Genomic DNA, 16,276 nt, shown 5'->3' with positions numbered 1-16,276 from the left:
CAATAGCAAATGAACACATTTCACATTTCTCTTACAAAAAATTGGTTAAACACCACAGCAATAAATAAATTAATGGAGAGGTAGATTAGGAGCAGGAGTTTACCTTAGTTTCTTGGGTAACACTTTGTTTTGGAATGCTGGAAGAATATTCTGACTCAAGCTGCTGCTGCTTAATGATTTGTGGTGATTGCACAATAACAGCCTCAGGAAACAAAACTTTGAAATAAAGAGCAAAAAAGAAGGAATAATAATAATAATAATAATAACAACAACAACAACAACAACAACAACAACAACAACAAGAAGTTAAGAGAAGCTATCATTGTAGAAGACCCTCACTCTGTCAAGGACCTTGGAGTCTTCATTTCTAAAGATCTACATGTAATGTTGTTACAGCCCACTGTAACAACATTGCCAAAAAGGCATTAAGAGTTGTTAACCTAATCTTGCATAGCTTCTTCTCTGGTAATATTGTATTACTAACTAGAGCATACAAAACATTTGCTAGACCAATTCTTGAATACAGTTCATCTGTCTGGAACCCGCACTGCATATCCGACATAAATACAATCGAGAGTGTCCAGAGATATTTTATGAGAAGAGTCCTCCATTCCTCTACCCATAATAAAATACCTTATGCCACCAGCCTCCAAATTTTGGGCTTAGACAACTTAGAACTACACCGAATTCAGTCTGACCTAAGTACAGTACTTAAAATTATCTGCCACAATGTCCTACCTGTCAATGACTACTTCAGCTTCAACCACAATAATACACGAGCAAATAATAAATACAAACTCAAGGTAAACTGCCCCAAACTCGATTGCAGAAAATATGACTTCAGTAACTGAGTGGTCAATGCCTGGAATGCACTACCTGATTCTGTAGTTTCTTTCCCAAACCCTCAAAACTTTAATCTTAAACTGTCTACTGTTGACCTCACCCCATTCCTTATGTAAGGGACGTACGTAAGTGCACCAGTATGCCTACCGTCCCTGTCCTAATATTCCTTTTTACTTACTCTTTTCATGTATTCAAATTAAGTTTATACTTTTACCTGTTATCTTCTATATGCTTGACAAATAAATAAAATAAAATAAATAAAAGATGCTAAAATGTTTATTTGTAAGATCCAACAATAACCTATCTACTAGGTAGATCTATCTATTTCAGTAGACAGTACCATCTCTACTGAAATAATAACAATGAAAAAAAATCTAGACTATTACAGTTTCGATAAAAATAAACAAGTAGGTAAGACATATACCCTTTGCTCCTAAATTGATGGCTTGTTCTACTGCATGATGGCATCTCCTGGTTGTTATCCTGTGAAAAGTTCAGAAAAAAGGGTAAAACATAATTTCAAGAGATTAAAACAGTAAGTCTGACCAATATATTATGCTCAAGAGTACCGTTATATATGTTAGTAGGAAAACATGCCTATATCCATTAGTGTTTGCTTGTATTTTTTGCCTTAGCAGTTGCAAAACATACTACCTATCAAAATACCATTATTCATCATTTCCCTAAATTTGGAAGGGTGGGTGGAGGAATGTGTTATCTTAAAAAATGTCTGCAAATGGTTTATTATTAGAATTCATACCAAAAGATCGATATTAGTACTCAAAAGGTTATATGAAATATTTGAAATTTTATATTAAAAATAAATTCAAAACAGATGTAATTAAGGAACAAAAGCTGTGAAATGGCAACAGAGATATTGTTACAACACTGCATCAGTTTGATTTAAAGGTGCCTAACAGACTGAGAAAATTGGAATTAAGGAACACTATGGAATCCACCACCCCATTTTAAAATTTAATTTGTTAAGACCGAATTATTTTGGGATCCTTTTAAGATTAAAAAGTAGCAGGGTGCAAAATATCTTCCATTTAAACATTTTTTGAGCTTTATAAAGATTAAAACAGCTTTTTCAACTTTGCTGGAAATTCTGCAATACTTTTGTGACATTACTGAAAGTGTTCCAAGCTGACATGCTTTGGGTACCACTGTTAAAAAGCTATCGATATTTCAGCAGTTTGTGCTTCATAGTTTTCTTTCTTGGGTCTCCATACTAATACTAATAAAAACATTAGGCCAGGGGTGTCCAAACTTAGCAACTTTAAGACTTGTGGACTGCAACTCCCAGAATTCTGGGAGTTGAAGTCTTAAAGTTGCCAAGTTTGACGTCTTAAAGTTGCCAAGTCTGGACACCCGTGCATTAGGCAATCACTGTTACTGTTACAAACAGAAGAACTAGATTCCTCATGTGTCATCATAATGCCTGAAGTGGACTTGTCCTTTTGATCCTATGGGATTATAAAGATTTGCCTTAAACAAAGGCTGGCAACTCATAGACCAAATGCCACATTTAATTACTATTGGAGGCAGAAACATTCTGTGTTTGTGTTTTTAGAGTTGTGACTGTAACCCTTTCATTATACCCAATTAATATAGTTATTGCATGCTTATGCTTATATATATATGCTTATATATTATATAGTTACTTTCATGCTTATGCTTATATATACTGCTGTGACAAAATAAATAAATAAATAAAATTAAGAATCAAGTGCAGTTTTAAAATCATAACAGAAAAGTTATTTAAAAATGCACTGTAGTCAGATCAAGCCCAGGAGGAGGAGGAAAACAACATGATGTGTTCCATTATGTGTGCCTGGGAACAAAGGAAGAAAGAAGTGACCTGGGATTAGTAATTTTAGGAAGACCACAAAGAGTGATAGAGAAAGAGGTGCTTGGCTGAGCGAATGTGATGGGCCCCAGCTGGCCTTGTGCCTATGATGGGACTAGAACTAACAGACTTCTGGTTTCTAGTTTGGTGCCTTAATCACTAACCAAACTGGCTCTTATTTTTTATGCATTTAACAATGATCATTTAATAATTACTTAAAATGGACACCATCAAAAAAGCACAACAAAGAATGTTCTTTCTGCGCCAACTCAGAAAGCTCAAACTGTCCAAGGAGTTGCTGATCCAGTTCTACAGAGGAATTATTGAGTCTGTCATCTGCACCTCTAGAAACTGTCTGGTTTGACTCTGCAACCAAACAAGACAGACACAGACTTCAGAGGATAATTAGAACTGCAGAAAAAACCATTTTTTAAAAATTTCGTCAAACATGTATTTTATGACAGATACAAGTGTAAACGTAATTATAAATACATGAAACATGTACATGTACTTCCTTATATAGGTATTGTTGTACTTCTATATGTAGTTACTAATGTCCATTGTGGAGTGATTTTTTGATGCTGTCCTTTGTGTTGTGTTGTAGTCTTCTGATGGGAGGATTTTTAAAATGGTGGTAGATTCAAATCAAATCCAGTTTAAAATGGTGGAGGAAATTTCGGACGAAGTTTAAATTTATGTGGGAGTTTGAAGGAGCGTTTTAAGGTAATCGAAATCCTCGCGGAGTCAGAGCTAAGGAAAATCAAGGAGGATTTGCTATACTTATCTGGTAAAATGCCCAACAGAAATGTCTGTGGTTTCAAATCTATATGTTGTTTTATCATTTTTTCCAGCCATGTATGTATTTTTGTCCAATATTTGTCCAATAAGTGTTGTATCTTATGATTCTTGATGAATGTATTTTTTAAAATGTACACCGAGAGCATATGCACCAAAGACAAATTCCTTGTGTGTTAAATCACACTTGGCCAATAAAGAATTCTCTTCTTTTCTGTTCTATTCTATTCATTATCAAATTTATTCTTACGAATATTAGCAAACACCGAGAGAAATGTCTCTGACCATTCTCAAAATGTTTTTTTAAAATACCGTCAGGGTTTGTATAATGATAATTAAGAGCAATCTTCAAACAAAAGCAATCATGATTTTCTGTCATTGGCTGCAATATAATCTCATCCTTTACTAATGTGAACATAATTGTTTTTTATCCATTTTGAGTGCTTGAGAGAACCAGAACGTAGTTTCCTGAATTGGTAAGAACATATATAGTATGCTTCACAATGAAATGAAAGCAAGTATTCAAAACAGTACCTGCTATGAACAAATTCCACATTCATAGGTTCAAAATTATATGCCTGCTCAAAATCTGAGTTGACTTTCAGGGTAACATCTTCATCATCAATCTATATAAACAGAAAAAGCTAATTATTTCACTATATACTCATACTTAAAAAACTGTAACTTAAGAAAACACCAAGGGTTAAATTTTACATTCCTACACAAATTACTTGACAGATTCTTTTATTAATATACTAACTAAACTTTTAAAAATTGCAGGAAAACATATATAGGAATCTAATATGAGCTCATATAAATTAAATGAAAGTTTAAATGCAGTAAATTTGGAGTTTAAAAACTCCCAAATTGAAGGATATAATTATATATCACTAACATGGAACTAATTCCTAATAATGTTATAATAATAATAATTATTAATAATGTTATAATAATAATAATGTTATATAATAATAATAATAATATAATAATGTTATAATAATAATAATGCTGACCAATTGGCCCCCATCTTCACCCATATTTTCAATAAATCACTAGAGATGTGCTATGTTCCTTCTTGCTTCAAACGCTCTACCATCATCCCAGTGCCGAAGAAGCCCACCATCAAGGAACTGAATGACTACAGACCAGTTGCTCTAACATCTGTAGTCATGAAAACCTTTGAAAGGCTAGTGCTTTCCTACCTGAAAATCATCACGAATCCGGTCTTAGATCCCTTGCAATTTGCATACCGAGCAAATAGATCAACAGATGATGCTGTTAATATGGCTCTGCACTACATCCTACAACATCTTGAGTCTCCAAAGACCTATGCAAGGGTCCTTTTTGTAGACTTTAGTTCAGCATTCAATACCATCATTCCAGACATTCTTCTAACTAAGCTAAAGCAGCTACAGGTACCGGAACAGACTTGTAAGTGGATCACAAGCTTCCTAACAAACAGGAAGCAGTAGGTGAAGCTAAGCAAGATCACATCAAATACCTGTACAATTAGCACAGGCCTGGCTGTGTGCTCTCCCCACTTCTCTTCTCTCTGTATACCAATGACTGCATCTCCAATGATCCATTTGTTAAGCTACTGAAGTTCGCAGATGACACAACAGTGATTGGTCTCATTCGAGACAATGACGAATCCGCATATAGACGAGAGGTCGAATGACTAGCCTTGTGGTGCAACCAAAACAATCTGGAACTGAACACACTCAAAACCGTAGAAATGGTGGTAGACTTTAGGAAAAACCCTTCCATACTTCCACCTCTCACAATACTTGACAACACAGTATCAACAGTAGAAACCTTCAAATTTCTGGGTTCTATCATATCGCAAGATCTCAAATGGACAGCTAACATCAAAACATCATTAAAAGGACAACAAAGAATGTTCTTTCTGCGCCAACTCAGTAAGCTCAAACTGCCCAAGGAGCTGCTGATCCAATTCTACAGAGGAATTATTGAGTCTGTCATTTGCACTCCATAACTGTCTGGTTCGGTTCTGCAACTCAACAAGAAAAACACAGACTTCAGAGGATAATTAGAACTGCAGAAAAATAATTGCTACCAACTTGCCTTCCATTGAGGACCTGTATACTGCACGAATCAAGAAGAGGCCGTGAAAATATTTGCAGATCCCTCGATCCTGGACATAAACTGTTTCAACTCCTACCTCAAACGACGCTATAGAGCACTGCACACCAGAACAACTAGACACAAGAACAGTTTTTCCCGAAGGCCATCACTCTGCTAAACAAATAATTCCCTCAACACTGTCAGACTATTTACTGAATCTGCACTACTATTAATCGTTTCATAGTTCCCATCACCAATCTCTTTCCACTTATGACTGTATGACTATAACTTGTTGCTGGCAATCCTTATGATTTATATTGATATATTGATCATCAATTGTGTTGTAAATGTTGTACCTTGATGAATGTATCTTTTCTTTTATGTACACTGAGAGCATATGCACCAAGACAAATTCCTTGTGTGTCCAATCACACTTGGCCAATAAAATTCTATTCTATTCTATTCTATTCTATTCTATTCTATTCTATTCTATTCTATTCTATTCTATTCTATTCTATTCTATTCTATTCTAATGCAAGCATTATTTTTAAGTAAACATGGCTCAGTTGCATTATTAAGACACAAATGTACAGAAAATAAGCCAAAAAGAATTAACTTACATCAGTAATATATGCAGCATAGTGGATTGCCTCCTCTAAATAGTCTTGGGTTTTCAGTATCACTTTGTCACCTAATTTAAAGTGTATGTGTTAAATTATTTCCACTGATACCAAATGCAATAATGTAATTGCACAGGGAACAGAATTAGGAAATCCAACCATATCACCATATTGAAGGCAAAACAATTATTAAGCTTCTTTTTCTCAATATTTTCCTGAAGGCCCGAAAATAAAATTCTTAAAAAACAAGTATAAAAATTAATGGTGGAAAAGCTAACTATATTACTTATAGAAGGCGCAGTGGTTATAGTGCAGTATTGCAGGCTACTTCAGTTGACTGCTAGCTGCAGTTCAGCAGATCAAATCTCACCGGCTCAAGTTGGACACAGCCTTCCATCCTTCTGAGGTGGGTAAAATGAGGACCCAGATTGTTGGGGGTAATATGCTGACTTTGTAAACATATAAAGGGCTATAAAAACACTATGAAGCAGTATATAAGTCTAAGTGCTATTGCTATTATACGTTCCAAGTAACAGGCTTCTAGCTGTGCTTCAGATAGGCAGAAAAGAGGTTTGAGGACTGCAGTTTATTGCTTTTGTATATAAAATTATAGAAAATACCTACCAAGGAATAATGAAGGACGGCCCTCTATGACCCCTGGCACTGCAAGTACTAGGAAATTTCCATTTTTTTTCAAAGTGACCCCATACATGGCAAATTCCTTCAGTTCCTGCTCTGCATGGATTTCTTCAAGCCACAAAAGAATAGAAAAGTTTGTCTTATAATTAAGTAGAGTTAAACCCTGAAACACAAAAAGAGTTAAGAAAAATTTAAATTACAGGAGGAGCTGTAAATCATGGGGAACAACCTGTGGCATATCAGATCTACAGTCCTTCTCAGAATTAGTGATGCTGCTTCGGGCTCTGGGGAATGGCATCTCAGAAACATTTGGATAGCAGAGATTCCCCATGCCTTCTTTCGATCAGAGGCCTCCAACCTTGGCAACTTTAAGACTTGTGGACTTCCATTCTGGGATAATTCTCTGGGAGTTGAAGTCCACAAGTCTTAAAGTTGCCAAGGTTGGAGGCCCCTGATTTAGATCCTATAAACCTGGAAAAGACATGAAAATGCAAATTCAGTGAAGTAAAATGCTATTTTTAAGAAAGGCCCCATGTATATGGCATCTTCAAATTGTGTTAACATCTTTCAGTTTTAAGTTTCACACTCCATTACAAGCCAAAGGGTAGAAAATAATCAGTAAGGGGGGGGGATGAATTCCAAATTCTATATTCCAAATAGTGTTTTATGTTATCCTTTTAAAACAGGGGTCTCCAACCTTAGTAACTTTAAGGCTTGTGGACTTCAACTCCCAGAGTTCCTCAGCCAGCTTTGCTCTGGGAGTTGAAGTCCATAAATCTTAAAGTTACTAAGGTTGGAGACCCTTGCTTTAAAACCAATGAATGCTAAGGCGGTTACATCTCTTCTGTTGATTTCTCTAAGGGAAGGCAGAAAGAATATTAAAATTATTTCTAGCCTTCTATAATGATGAAGTAATCATTTCTTAGAAGTTTTTTTTAAGTTGTCTCCCTCTAGAGTTCTGGTTTACATGATCCACCATCTTTGACCAGATCCACCATCTTTGCCCCAATGGCCCTTTTTACTATTTACTAAAAAGGGCTATTGGTAGTTGCATCCAAAAATTTCTAATAGCACTTGGGAACAGAGTTTTATGATGTTATTGCTAACTTTTAATTATACAATTGATGTTTTAACTTTTATTGTACTATGTAATAATAATAATAATAATAATAATAATAATATTTTAATTTGTATACCGCCCTTCTCCCGAAGGACTCAGGGCGGTGAACAGGCTGATAAAATATAAATACACATAGTAATTAAAAACATCCCTTAAAAAACTAATTCAAATGCCCCAAAATGTTAAAAAACGTACTCCCCCGTAAAATAACAAAATTTTAAAAACCCATCCAATAAAAATAAAAATCAGGCTAGTCCAGCCATACGAAATAAATAAGTTTTAAGTTCGCGGCGAAAGGTCCTAAGGTCAGGTAATTGTCGAAGTCCGAGGGGAAGTTCGTTCCACAGGGTCGGAGCTCCCACAGAGAAGGCTCTCCCCCTGGGGGCCGCCAGTCGACACTGTTTGGCTGACGGCACCCTGAGGAGTCCCTCTCTGTGGGGGGGGACTGGACGATGGGAGATAGGAGCCGGCAAGAGGCGGGCCCGTGATAGCCGGTCCTAAGCCATGGAGCGCTTTAAAGGTGGTAACCAATACCTTGAAGCGCACCCGGAAAACAACAGGTAGCCAGTGCAGTCTGCGCAGGATAGGTGTTATGTGGGAGCTCCGAGACGCTCCCTCGATAACCCGCGCAGCCGCGTTCTGAACTAGCTGAAGTCTCTGGGTGCTCTTCAAGGGGAGCCCCATGTAGAGAGCATTGCAGTAGTCCAGGCGAGAGGTAACGAGAGCATGAGTGACTGTGCATAAGGCATCCCGGTCCAGGAAGGGACGCAACTGGCGGATCAGGCGAACCTGATAAAATGCTCTCCTGGAGACGGTTGCTGTTCTGTTTCCCTTCCCCCAATACTCCCAGCAAAGAGTCCGTCAGAGGCCTTCCTTTTTTTTCCTTTTATTTACATAGATACATGTCCTGGCCACGTCTACCCACGGGCCTGCCAAGTTTCTGGAGATAACGAGGAAATTATAGATAAGGCCAGAATTACTCACGAATATATTCTTCCCTCCATGAATTAGCTTGCGCCAAATTCATTGCTTTGTCCGAGACAAAAAACCAGGAAGTCCCGCCTCCTATTTATAGTCTCTGCAGATGTCACTGCATGACAATTATGACTTGGCTTTGTCCCAACTCTTCCGCTGCTGCGCACGCCGATCAAGCCTTCGTAACCTTGCGTCCCTCCAAAACTGTTCTTGGGGCGTTGCCAAATCAGAAGAAGGCCCGGGAGAATCAGGCCTTGCCGACCCCTCCCTTTGAGTGGGTGCCAGGGAGGGAGAGGGCTCAAGAGAAGCAGGGCTTGCCAGGTCTTCTCCCTCATTTTCTGAATCATCCGAGTCCAGGAGTCTGGGTCCAGGAACCTGGGTCACAACACTATCCCTCACCGCAGGGCCCTTCCCCCGGGGCTGACGATCGGGATGCGGTCGGGCTGGGTTCTGCTCATGGAAGGCCTGCACCAGGTCAGGGGCATGAACGTCGGAGGCATCTACCCAGGAGAAATCAGTCCCGTATCCCTTCCACGCGATCAAATATTGGAAACGACCCTTCAGCCAGCGGGAGTCTCGTACGCTGTGGACTTCGTATTCCTCCGATCCGTCCTCAGCGACAGTGATGGGTGCTGTTGGGCACCAAAGGGGACTCGGTGTGGCCTCAGGAACTAGAAGGGACCAGTGAAAAACGGGGTGGATCCGCATGGATCGTGGCAGGGTCAGTCGGTAGGCTACCGGGTTGATGACTGCCTCGACAGGGAACGGGCCGATGAATCGGTGGTCCAACTTCTTTACCGGGTGGTCGGACGGGAGGTGTTTGGTGGAGAGCCACACCCGGTCTCCAACTGCCAGCGGGGGCGTTGCCCGTCGGGAGCGGTCGTGGACGTTTGTAGTCCTCCTTTGCCCGATTCAGCTGCTGACGTACCAACTGTTGGACCGCATGCAATTCCGTCAGGAAGGTCTGCGTTTCGGGAACAGGAGAGTCCGGTGGTGCCAGAGGGAAGAGCCGCGGATGGTACCCCACATTGGCAAAGAACGGGGTCATCTGAGTAGAGGTGTGCTGAGAGTTGTTAAAAGCAAACTCCGCCAGGGACAGGTAGTCGGCCCAGTTGTCCTGTTGCTGGTTGATGAAGCAACGGAGATACTGTTCCAGTATACCGATGACCTTCTCTGTACCCCGTCGGTCTCCGGATGGTGCGATGACGACAGACACACCTGCACCTCCAACGCGCCATCAGGCTCTTCCAGAAGCGGGCTGTGAACTGAACTCCGGTCCGAAACCACCCTGTCCGGTAGACCATGGAGGCGGAAGATGTGCTGCAGAAAGAGACGGGCGTTTTGCGGCTGTGGGCAGTCCGCGGCATGGGATGAAGTGTGCCATCTTGGTGAGCATGTCCACCACCACCAGCACCGTGGTGAACCCAGAGGGCGGCAGGTCTGTCAGGAAATCCATAGAGATCGCCCCCAGGGTCTGTCGGGTGTCGGCAAGGGCTGGAGGAGCCGGGAGGGGCCCCGTGGCGGTCTTGGCTTGCCGGCACGGTACGCAGGATGTCACGTAGGCATGTATATCATGCCGCACTGGGCCACCAAAAGGTCCGTGTCACCAGGTGGAGGGTCTTGAAGAACCCAAAATGTCCTGCTGCAGGGTTGTCGTGGCACTGGGTCATGACGAGGGCTCGGAGTGGTCCTGTGGGCACATATAATCGCCCCCGAAACTTGAGTAAGTCCTCCTCCAAGGTCCAAGGAGACGTGGGGCCCACCTCCGCTCTCCTTTGCTGCGACCAGGCGTCCTGGCGCTGCGCCTCTCACCCCTGGGCCCGCAAGTCCACTGGTTCCCATGCTGCGGCCAAGGCTTCTGCCGCAGCACTGTCCGTGGAGGAAGGGGTCCTTGGCGCAGAGGTACTCTGGCTTGCGGGACAGGGCATCCGCCTCCGGTTGTGCCCGCTGGGAATGTAGGTCACGCGGAAGTTGAACCGGGCAAAAAACAACGACCACCGGATCTGCCGCTGGTTCAACTTCCGAGCTGTGGTGAGGTGCTCGAGATTCCGATGGTCCGTTCGGACCTCCACCTGATGTCGGGCCCCCTCCAGATGGTGTCGCCAAGCCTCGAATGTAGCCTTGATAGCCAGCAACTCTTTTCCCAGATAGTGTAGTTGCGCCGGAAGGTTGAGTTTCCGGGAGTAGTAAGCGCGGGAAAAGTGTGCCGCCATTCGTCGGAGCCTGTAGCAGCACCGCTCCCAGAGCCACATTGGACGCGTCGTTTCCACCACAAAAGGCCGGAGCGGGTCGGGATGCCTCAGGACGGGTTCCGTGGACGAAGGCTTTCTTGAGGGCTGTGAATGCTTCTTGCTGCGGGGGACCCCACCGGAATGCAACCTTCTTCCTGAGGAGCTGGGTAAGTGGAGCTGTCAGTGTGGCGAAGCCCGGGATGAAGGTCCGGTAGTAGTTGGCGAAGCCCAGTAGGCGCTGAACATCCTTCACCCGACGAGGGGCTTCCCAGCTACACAAAGCTTCTACTTTACATGGGTCCATGGCTATGCCCTCGGGCGAGATGATATGCCCGAGGAATTCTATGGAAGTCCGGAAGAAGACGCATTTCTCCAGCCGCATTGAGTTGTTGCTCCATAGCGTTGCAGAACCAGACTGACGTGTCGAAGGTGGCTTTCCTGGACCGGGAGTAAATCAGGATGTCGTCGAGGTAGATAACCACGAACCGATCCAACATGTCTCGGAACACGTCGTTCATGAAGTGCTGAAAAACGGCGGGAGCATTGGTCAACCCAAATGGCATGACAGTGTATTCGTAGTGTCCGTATCGGGTGCCAAATGCCGTCTTCCATTCGTCTCCTTCTCGTATCCGCACCAGGTTGTAGGCCCCCCAGAGATCGAGCTTGGTGAAGATCGTGGCCTCCCGCAACCTTTCCAGTAGCTCCGGGATGAGCGGCAGGGGTAGCGATGCCGCACCGTAATGGGGGTTAGCGGGGGGTAAACACAGCATAGGCGCAAGTCCCCTGTCTTCTTCTTCACAAAGAGGACCGGGGCCGAGAGAGGGGACTTTGAAGGCCGGATGAACCCTCGGGCCAGGTTTTTGTCCAGGAAGTCCCTGAGGGCGGCCAACTCGGGCTCCGACATGGAATACAGGCGTCCCACAGGCAGTGGTGCGTTGGGCAGAAGGTCCACGGGCAATCGTGGGGCCGATGCGGGGTAGTCGGTCCGCCTCCTTCTCGCTGAACACGTCGGCGAAGTCCGTCAGCTCAGGAGGCAAGGTGATGGCAGCGGTGGGGCGTTCTGGCCGGCACAGGTGTGGCGGATGTGATCGACGCACTGCAGACTCGGGAAAGAGATGGCGTTCGCGACCAGGCCACCTGAGGATCGTGGGTCCGCCAGGCCAACCCAAGGACCAAGGGAAAATGAAGGTCCGCCGTGACATAAAACTGGATCGCCTCCTCATGGTCCCCAATAGCCAGGCGCAAAGGCTGGGTGGCGAATTTAATGGGGCGGACACCAGTTCTCGCCCATCAATTGTCTCTACCCGCATCGGAGGGTCCACGGAACCACGGGACGCAAACTGGGTCACAAAGGCCTGGTCCATAAAGTTTGTTGTGGCCCCTGAGTCCACCAGCGCATGCGCCTGGAGCCCGTCCGACTGGTTCCCCAACCATATCCGTGTGTCCAGAATCAGATGCCGAGGGGGCCCAGAGTCTACTTCCGCAACGTCCAGTGGGGCTTAGCGTGCCGACCTAGGGTTTCCCCGAGGTCGGGCCTGCTCCGTTTCCCGATTGGTCACGCTGTGATTCGGGGACCGGCGTGCGTGCCCCACTTCGCTTTCTGGGGCAAGAAGCGGCGAAGTGGCCGGGCTCCCCACAGTACAGGCACAATCCCCCTTGGCGCCTCCGGTTCCGCTCCTGGGCTGTTAGGCGAGGTCTGGCCGCTCCCAACTCCATGGGCTCTTCCGCAGCGGTTACAAAACGTGGGGCGACCCTGGGTGCTGGTGGTGCAGGAAGTGGGGGTGCAGATGTCGACGGAGGGTCCCGGGGGGTGCGACGGGACGGTCGCCGTTGCAGACGGGCATCGAGGCGGAGACAAAGGGGCACCAAGTTGTCGAGGGTCCGCGGCGCCTCCACACGGGCCAGCTCGTCTTGCAATTCCTCTGAGAGTCCCTCCTGGAACGCGTCCACCAGCGCTGCATCATTCCAGTCAGAGTCCTGGCACAAAAGACGAAATTCGGCGATGTACTCCTGCAGGGGGCGTTTCCCTTGACGGAGTTCCTTAAGGCGCCTGGTTGCCGTCAGCATTCGAACGGGGTCCTCATACATGGTGCGTAGGTGCTGCCAAAAACGCTGTTGGTCCGCCAGCAGGGGGCTGTCCTGGAGCAAGAGGGGCGTGGCCCATCGAGCAGCCGAGCCGGAAAGAAGGTTAATCACGAAGGCCACCTTAGCCCGGTCGTCTGGGAAATCCTCTGGCCTCATAGCCATGTAGAGCTGGCACTGTCCCAAGAAGGTCGGGAACATCTCAGGCTGCCCAGAAAACTTATCCGGCACGGTTATCGGGCACTTGCGACGAGGAGGAGGAGTGGGAGGATGGGGGGGGGCTGCAGGCACATTCCTGGCAGCAAGTTGGCCTGCCAAGTGAGCCACTTGCTGCTGGAGCTGTTGATTAGCCGCGTGTAGCTGCTCTAACTGCTGCTGTACCTGCTGCTGATCCATCTTTGGTGGAAGATGTTTTAGTCAGGTCTCGGACAAAATGTTCTGTTTCCCTTCCCCCAATACTCCCAGCAAAGAGTCCGTCAGAGGCCTTCCTTTTTTCCTTTTATTTACATAGATACATGTCCTGGCCACGTCTACCCACGGGCCTGCCAAGTTTCTGGAGATAACGAGGAAATTATAGATAAGGCCAGAATTACTCACGAATATATTCTTCCCTCCATGAATTAGCTTGCGCCAAATTCATTGCTTTGTCCGAGACAAAAAACCAGGAAGTCCCGCCTCCTATTTATAGTCTCTGCAGATGTCACTGCATGACAATTATGACTTGGCTTTGTCCCAACTCTTCCGCTGCTGCGCACGCCGATCAAGCCTTCGTAACCTTGCGTCCCTCCAAAACTGTTCTTGGGGCGTTGCCAAATCAGAAGAAGGCCCGGGAGAATCAGGCCTTGCCGACCCCTCCCTTTGAGTGGGTGCCAGGGAGGGAGAGGGCTCAAGAGAAGCAGGGCTTGCCAGGTCTTCTCCCTCATTTTCTGAATCATCCGAGTCCAGGAGTCTGGGTCCAGGAACCTGGGTCACAACAGTTGCCAAATGGTCTTCAAAGGACAACCGACCATCCAGGAGCACGCCCAAGTTGCGTACCTTCTCCATCAGGGCCAATTAACTTAACATGTAAGATGCTGAGTATTATTAAGTATGTCACAATGCTAGTTTAATAAAAAACAAATAAGCCCACGCAAGTACAGGTGCATATTATTTCCTAATTAAAAATGTTGTTGTTTTTTAATCAAGTGGGACATATTTTTTGTGCATTTAAGGCAGCTTTAACTCCTGGTGATTGCCTGACAAATCCCAGCCATTTTCTTGACAACATTTCATAAGTGGTTTGCCATTGCTTCCTTCCTAAGATCACATAATTGGCTTTGGTCCTAAAATGGGACAATAATTCACCAGTTTCTAGTCTGGTGTCTTAACCACGAGATCAAACTGTTCTCTCAAATTAGACATACTCTCTTTTAAGAATCCATTCTAAACCAGCTGTTCTTATAAGCTAACACTTTGCAACAAATTATCTCCCCCCAACTCACTGTAGACCAGAAAAAGCTATATTTTAGCTATTCCAACTTTTTGCCTAAGTCCTTTGCTAGACTCAACAAAGATATATCTGTCCCTTCAGTGGGACCATCTTGAAGCTTTTAAGAAAGCAAAGGCAGAATGCTGACATCCTTTCAGACCAAGTTTCAAGGTTTTGCTTGCTATAATTAATAAAATATAAGATATGCTATAGTGCGATCTTTCTCAGACTTTTTGTCCTTAAGAAGCCCTTGAAATAATGTTCAGGTCCCAGAGAACCCTGACATTAAAAACTGAAACCTCCCACCCTCACAAAAAAAACATGTAATTCATTCCTATCCTACAGAACATTCATTTTACAGTATCTGTCAGGCTGCCTCTGATTATAACTAGGAAAGAATACACCTTGACTTCATTTGCAAATAAAGAAAAGTACTTTTACTAATTACATCTGGATTGCAGCAGGGTTAAAAGTGTCAGCAGAAATTCCTCCGGACGCCTCCCTCGGCTCAGCAGGCGGCTGGCCTTCCATCAAATTTTTTCTGTCGACCCCCTCGGTATTTTGGTTAGAATCCTGGTTGATCGACATGCTGGGTGATTCAACTTAATGTCCTGCTGAGCCGAGGGAGGAATTTCTGCTGACACTTTTAACCCTGCTGCAATCCAGATGTAATTAGTAAAAGTACTTTTCTTTATTTGCAAATGAAGTCAAGGTGTATTCTTTCCTAGTTATAATCAGAGGCAGCCTGACATTAAGTTGAATCTGAGACAGAATATGGCTGACAATCTGTATCACCCTATTCCTCCCTCCTCTGTCCCAAAAGGTCATCAGGTCTGGTCCAATGCCAGCTCCTTCCCGGGGTCCCGTGGTAACCTTCTTCCGCAGGTCTCTGGTTGTCAATCAAATCAGGAATGCAATGTCCGTTAGCGTTCGCGCCCAAACATTCCTGTGCATTCAAAACATTAATCTCTCCTCCCACCTTAATTATGTCAGACCGACACTCTTAAAGGCCCCTCTCTTCTTAACTTGAATCCAATAGCTATTTACATTAGAAATACAATCCCATTCTATCTAACAACTGAAATACAATCCCCCTTCTATCTAACAACTGAATATAAGGAGCACAAAGAGATACGACGTTTGGAGTGGAGGCTGACATTATCTGCAATAATAGCAAAACAGCAGGCTGATAGCTGAGTCAACATGTGCAAAAATTCCTACCACTGGGAGCACGAGCACTGCATAGCACAAGAACAATTCTGATTAAGAAAGGCTGGCCTAGCATAACACACATGCTGATCTTTAAAAAAATACATTGATGTATAATATTCTGCATTTGGTCAATCTTACCAGTAAGATATTTGATTACAGTTGTACCAGATTCATGCATCTGTATATTTAAATTGATAGACATCTTTACTTACCTCTCCAAGTTCTGGATAAAAAATCAATATATCATATTTCTTTTCCACACATTCTCTTACTCTGTCTGGAATATTGTATTGTGGAAGGAAGTTTGGCAGCTGTCTTCTTGTCTTTCTATGGTATTAGAAAATCAAAGTAGTAGTA

At 44.1% G+C, this 16,276-nt stretch overlaps 2 protein-coding genes across 2 annotated transcripts in view; one reads left to right on the top strand and one right to left on the bottom strand.

Annotated features, from left to right (window-relative positions):
• Positions 1 to 16,276, top strand: part of MLC1 (modulator of VRAC current 1) — a 71,354-nt gene that overhangs the window by 4,147 nt on the left and 50,931 nt on the right. The gene's annotated exons all lie outside the window — the stretch shown is intronic.
• The window catches only part of MOV10L1 (Mov10 like RISC complex RNA helicase 1), a 68,021-nt gene that overhangs the window by 24,983 nt on the left and 26,762 nt on the right, over positions 1 to 16,276 (bottom strand). Inside the window, exons 10-15 of the mRNA XM_058190277.1 lie at positions 16,132 to 16,246; positions 6,817 to 6,994; positions 6,193 to 6,263; positions 4,022 to 4,113; positions 1,268 to 1,326; positions 104 to 216 (exon numbers count right to left, since the gene is read on the bottom strand). Coding sequence (XP_058046260.1) covers positions 104 to 216; positions 1,268 to 1,326; positions 4,022 to 4,113; positions 6,193 to 6,263; positions 6,817 to 6,994; positions 16,132 to 16,246 — 628 coding nt within the window. The remainder of the gene's footprint in view (positions 1 to 103; positions 217 to 1,267; positions 1,327 to 4,021; positions 4,114 to 6,192; positions 6,264 to 6,816; positions 6,995 to 16,131; positions 16,247 to 16,276) is intronic.

Source organism: Ahaetulla prasina, chromosome 7 (assembly GCF_028640845.1).
Source record: "Ahaetulla prasina isolate Xishuangbanna chromosome 7, ASM2864084v1, whole genome shotgun sequence".
In the NCBI taxonomy this organism is placed as follows: Eukaryota; Metazoa; Chordata; class Lepidosauria; order Squamata; family Colubridae; genus Ahaetulla; species Ahaetulla prasina.
The sequence above is the reverse complement of the archived record's forward strand: the minus strand, read 5'-3'. Positions and strand labels throughout refer to the sequence as shown.